We start from the raw sequence: 5,957 nt of genomic DNA on the forward strand, positions 1-5,957 counted from the left end.
CTTTTGGGAATCCCATTCGAAGGTGCCTTTCTCTCCATTCATTGTATAGGGAGCCTTAGTGCCAAGCTCAGGCCATGTGAATCCCAGTGATTGCCGGGGAGCCTGGGAGTTAGCTGCAGTGTCGCTCAGCCTGGCCACACCTCAGCTCCTTGGGGAACTGGGCCCGACGTGCCGTGCCTCAGGTCACAAAGCTGGGCTATAGCAAAGCTGAGCCCAAGTCTCCTGAACCTAGGGAGCAGCTCCATAGCTGGGGTTAATTGGCATCACTCCGTTGACTAGGGAACCTCGGGAGGTGGCTTGTTCTTTCCAACGGGAGTACCTGGGTAAGAGCTGAGGGCTAGGTTTTAAAGGCACTGAGGCACCTGGGTGTCTGGCCCTCAGTAATCACTGAGTCAGGGTCTCAGCATTTGTTTCTGTATCCCTTCCCATTAATATCCCTGTTATTATCCCCAAGGTCTGTGTGTAAGGCACGAGCTGCATCCATGGAAGAGGGGAACCGCAGCACTGTGAGCGAGTTCGTACTCCTGGGACTGACCAAGTCCTCGGAGCTCCAGCTCTCCTCTTTGTTATCTTCCTGGCTCTATATGGCGCGACAGTGCTGGGCAACCTCCTCATTGTGGCGCTGGTGGCCTGTGAGCCGCAGCTGCACACCCCCATGTATTTGCTGCTGGGGAACCTCTCCTTCCTGGATTTCTGCTACTCCTCCATCACTGCCCCCAATCTGCTGGCAGGCTTCTTCCTTCAAGCTCAGATCATCTCCTATGGGGGCTGCGTGACCCAGATCATCTTCTTCCACTTCATCGGGGGCATCAAGATCTTCCTGCTCAGCATCATGGCCTATGATCGCTACGTGGCTATATTCCATCCACTGCGCTACAGGGCCATCTTGACCCAGGCTGTGTGTGTGGGGCTGGTGGGGGCATCCTGGGCCGGCGGCTTCATCCATTCCATCATCCAGGTCTCCATTATCATCCAGCTGCCCTTCTGCAGCCCCCATGAACTGGACAACTTCTACTGTGACGTGCCCCAGGTAATCAAGCTGGCCTGTGTCGACACCTTTGCTGTTGAGCTGCTGATGGTGTCCAACAGTGGCCTGATGACTCTCCTGGGCTTTCTGGTGCTGCTCGTATCCTACTCTGTTCTCCTTGCCAAGCTGAGCACACGCTCCAGTGAAGGGCGGGCTAAGGCGCTCTCCACCTGCGCCTCTCACCTCACCATGGTGACCCTGATCTTTGGGCCTTGCATATACATCTATGCCCGGCCCTTCCGCTCCTTCCCCATGGATAAGGCTGTTTCTGTTCTCTACACAGTTGTCACCCCAGTGCTGAACCCTGTCATCTATACTCTGAGGAACAAGGACGTGCAGCTGGCTGTGAGGAAGCTCAGGAAGTTACATTTGTGACACCTGGGTTGGGACAGCAGGAAAGGGATGGGATTTTCCATCACACCTTCCCCCATCCCCCTGTGTGCATGTGGAAATACACCTGGAATAGGAGCCCAAGTGCTGCTCCTACAGGAAGGGAACAGAACTTCTCCAACTTGTCCCACAGCAGTTCCAGTGCTGCCCCTAGTAGATGGGACAGGATCTGTCTCCAAGGAAAGTGAAAATTGTAACAAAAGTGCCGGGGGGGGGAGAGGCTGGATTTTGGGACTGGAGCTGATCCAAGTTTTCACCCTCCTGAACGGAACTGGGGCTTCCTTGTATGCTATTGGCTCTGTACAGTGGAGATGCAGGTGGTGCACCCTACTGGTTGAAATTGAAATTGCATCAGCCTATGTTAGAGAACTTCTAGAGCAGTGGTTCTCAAGCAGGGGTACGCATACCCCTGGGGGGTACACAGAGGTCTTCCAGGGGTTACATCAACTCATCGATATTTGCCTAGTTTTACAACAGTCTACATAAAAAGCACTGGCAAAGTCAGTACAAACTAAAATTTCATAGAGAATGACTTGTTTATCCTGCTCTATATACTATACACTGAAATGTAACTACAATATTTATACTCCAATTGATTTATTTTATAAATATATGGTAAAAATGAGAAAGACAGCAATTTTTCAGTAATAGTGTGCAATAACACTTTTGTATTTTTATGTCTGATTTCGTAAGCAAGAAGTTTTTAAGTGAGGTGAAACTTGGAGTATGCAAGACAGATCAGACTCCTAAAAGGTGTAAAGTAGTCTGAAAAGGCTGAGACACACTGCTCTAGAGTGGAGAGTCCCTACTGGCTGGGGTGAGAAGTACTGCTCCATGTATCATGGGCCCTACAGTGCACAGGTTGAAGTGGCTGAGTCTGATTATTTTTGCATCCATCTGATTTGGCTACTAGCCCACAGCTTTCTGGCAGGTTCTGGAATGAAGCATGCTCAGCTAGAGTGGCATCCTGCCAGGGGAGAGATTTATTACAGTACTGAGGTGTAAGGGTCAGCAACTTGTGGTCTGGGCTAAGGAGCTCTGGGCTCCAGTCCTAGTTCTGCCACAGACTTGCTGTGTGACATTGGGCAAGTCCATTATGCTGGGATTTTAAAAGAAGACTAAAGGAGTTAGGTTTCCAGATCTCATTGGTTTTGGGGTGTCTAGCTCCCTTGGGTTCTTTTGAAACTATCAGACTTAATTTCTCTGTGACTCAGATTCCCCATCTGTAAAATAATCTTTCCTTTGTCTTATTAAGACTAAAAACTCTCCAGAGCAGGGACCATCCCAGATTGTGTATCTGTGCAGCACCCAGCACAATGGGGGCCTGATCTCAGTTGGGGTCTGTGCAGTTGTATGGGGAGACTTTGGCAAACCAGTAAAGTGCTTGAAACCACTATGACTTATTGTTAAAGGTGGCCTAGTCAGCAAGCTGTAAACTATCTGGACAGAGCGCATGGGATGAAGCAGGGGGGCTGGATCACCAGAGGTTCAGTCCAGGAGGCGATGAGTCTGTGTGGCCTTCCCAGAAGGGAAAGTGAGACTCTTTTGGGGTCTGGCCCATTGAAGGAGATTCTGCAAGGGACTGGTCCAAAGCTAGGGGCGCAGCATCGATCCTATGTATCTGGGACAGTATGTGTGTGAGACTGTTCCCCCTGCTGGAGGCTCTGGGATCTGCTGTGTATTTGCGTTTGTGTTTTTTGTTGTTGTCCCCTGCTCAGTGTGTGGGTGCAGGTGCATGCATCCCTGCTGTCCTCTTCTCTCGCTTGGTTTGTGGGAGTGTGTGCGTATTTTCCTTCTGCGCCCTCTTGGAAGGAAGGACACCTGTTCTCTGTGAGTGTGTGTGTCGGGGGGGGGGGGGGGAGAAGTGCAAGCTGCTTTGTGATGCATGGAGACAGATCAGTTCTGGTCTGGGACTGGCTTGCCAGGGGCTGCTGCAGCTCAGAACTCAGCAGAAATACCAGAGGCTGAGCTCTGAGGATGCAGGGCCAGGGCCAGTGCCAGGTGATGGGAGCACTGCAGGAGGAAAGCTGCAGCTCACAACAGTGGTGCATTGACAGAGCTCTGTATGTGTGTGTGTTGTGGGGAGAGGGACGGTGAACTTGGATCGCAAAGGGTCAGGATGGAGGGGAATTGTCAGCTCTGTGTGTTTGGGGCAGGCAGCAGTGATAGCTCATGTCTCTGATGTATGGGCAGCGTTAGGAGAGGCACAACGGGGGTATTGTAAGTCAGGGCTGAGATCTATCAGCAGAGCTGTAAGGGAGTCAGGGCTGGGACAGCAGGAGGCTGCGGGTCAGGACTGAGGGGCACTAGGACAGCTATGTGTGTGTGTGTGTGAGCCCAGAGATGGGATGGGGTGGGGGAGAAGGGGGCTGTGGGTTAGGACCGAGCATATTCGCAGAGCTGGGGGTTATGGGCAGGACAGCAATGACCGTCAGTCACTGAGGCCTAAAATCCCGGAATTGCCTTTTGCTCACTGCCCCTGGGCCTTGCTGCCTTTGCTAACCTCGTGGGAAACAGGTTTGTTTACGTGTCTGTTTCACTGCAACCACACCCCCCAACCCCATCACATTCCCTCACTGCCTGGGGGGGTCTAATGGAATTTACGAAGGGAGGGATCACCTGCCACAGGTGCTGGGAATGAACAGCACGACCCCTTTGGCTTTCCCATCAGGGCTATCTGCCATAGGAACAGACCTGTCCTTTCCTTTGTCTCACTTTAATCAATGCCTCTGACTTTCTGTTCTAATCAGCCCCCAAGAGACTGCCACAGAGACCGGCATTTCCCGGCAGCATTGCCATTCTAATGGCCCTTGGTGGGACCCATTAAAACAAGTAATTTTGTTTCTGCTACTGGCCTGTAATTCCTCGAGAGGGTTGTCAGCTCTCCAGGCCAGGCTCGGCCCTGTGCTGGGCTGAGCCGTTCTCAGGCCTTGGCTACACTCACACTTTACAGAGCTGCAACTGGGGTGTGAAAAAACACCCCCCTGAGCGCTGCAAGATACAGCGCTGTAAAGCGTCAGTGTAATCAGGGCAGCAGCGCTGGGAGCGCGGCTCCCAGCGCTGCACGCTACACCCGTAAGGGATGTGATTTACATGCAGCGCTGGGAGAGCTCTCTCCCAGCGCTGCCGCTCCAACTACACTCACACTTCAAAGCGCTGCCGGGGCAGCGTTTTGAAATTCCATATGTAGCCATACCCTCAGAGCGCTCATTAAGGCATGCGAAGTTGTAATGACCTGTGTGTCCTCCTGTAGGTCTCTGAGCTAACGGGTGCTGCAAGGCTAAGTGGAGAGAGTTCTTTTTAGAAGGAGCTTTGCCAATGGGAATGGTTTTAACAAGCACATAATGAAGCAGCCTTTTTTTTTTTTGAAAGATTATTTTTGTCCTAAGCAGGGTGTTAGTGAAATAACATGTTTCAAATGAAATCAATCCAGGTTGTGCAGAAGGGCATCATCGCCTCCTACAACTCCCCCTTGCAGCGAAGTGTGGCTCTGCTGTGCGCTGCCTCAGTTTCCCCCCTCAGTGAGATCACTTAGACTCACAGACTTGAAGGCCAGAAGGGACTATCATGGTCCTCTAGTCTGACCTGCTACACATTGCAAGCCACAGAACATCACTCAGCCACTCCTGTAACAGACCCCTAACCTCCGGCTGAGTTACTGACATCCTCAAATCATGATTTAAAGACATCAAGTTACAGAGAATTCACCATTTACACTAGTTTAAATCTGCAAGTGACCCATGCCCCATGCTGCATAAGAAGGCAAAAAAAACCCCAGGGTCTCTGCCAATCTGACCCAGGGAGAAATTCCTTCCCAGCCCCAAATATGGTGATTAGCTAGACTCTGAGCACGTGGGCAAGACCTGTCAGCGAGACACCTGGGAAAGAATTCTCTGTAGTAACTCAGAGCACTCCTCATCTTGTGCCTCATCTCCAGCTCTTGGAGATATTTGCTGTTAGCAGTTGCAGATTGGCTCCATGCCATCATAGGCAGTCCCATCACACCCTGCCCTCCATAAACGTATCAAGCTCAGTCTTGAAGCCAGTTAGGTTTTTTGCCCCCACTGCTCCTGTTGAAAGGCTGTTCCGGAATTTCACTCCTCTGATGTTTAGAAACCTTTTTCTAATTTCAAACCTATATCCATTTGTCCTGGTGCCAACATTGGCACTTAACGTAAATAACTCCCTCCCTGGTGTTTATCCCTCTGGTGTATTTGTAGAGAGCAATCATGTCTCCCCTCAGCCTTCTTTTGGTTAGGCAAAACAAGCCAAGCTGTTTGAGTCTCCTCTCATAAGGCAGGTTTTCCATTCCTCGGATCATCCTAGTAGCCCTTCTCTGCACCTCTTTCGGTTTGAATTAATCTTTCTTAAACATGGGAGACCAGAACTTCATACAGTATTCCTGATGAGGTTGCTCAAGTGCCTTGTACTACCACTTCCCTCTCTCTACTGGCAATACTTCATCTGATGCATCCTAGGACTGCATTAGTCTTTTTCACTTAAACAAGGAGAAGCCAACCACTCCACTCCACAGCAGAAT

The 5,957-nt window shown here is 50.8% G+C and overlaps 1 protein-coding gene across 1 annotated transcript; it reads left to right on the plus strand.

Moving 5' to 3' along the window:
• Positions 1 to 482: 482 nt before the first annotated feature.
• Positions 483 to 1,402, plus strand: LOC115641125 (olfactory receptor 4D5-like). Its single transcript, XM_030544224.1, is given in 2 exon segments — positions 483 to 555; positions 558 to 1,402. Coding segments are annotated over 2 exon segments (918 nt in total).
• The last annotated feature ends 4,555 nt before the right edge of the window (positions 1,403 to 5,957 follow it).

The sequence above is a fragment of the Gopherus evgoodei genome, unplaced genomic scaffold (assembly GCF_007399415.2).
Source record: "Gopherus evgoodei ecotype Sinaloan lineage unplaced genomic scaffold, rGopEvg1_v1.p scaffold_33_arrow_ctg1, whole genome shotgun sequence".
Classification (NCBI taxonomy): domain Eukaryota; kingdom Metazoa; phylum Chordata; order Testudines; family Testudinidae; genus Gopherus; species Gopherus evgoodei.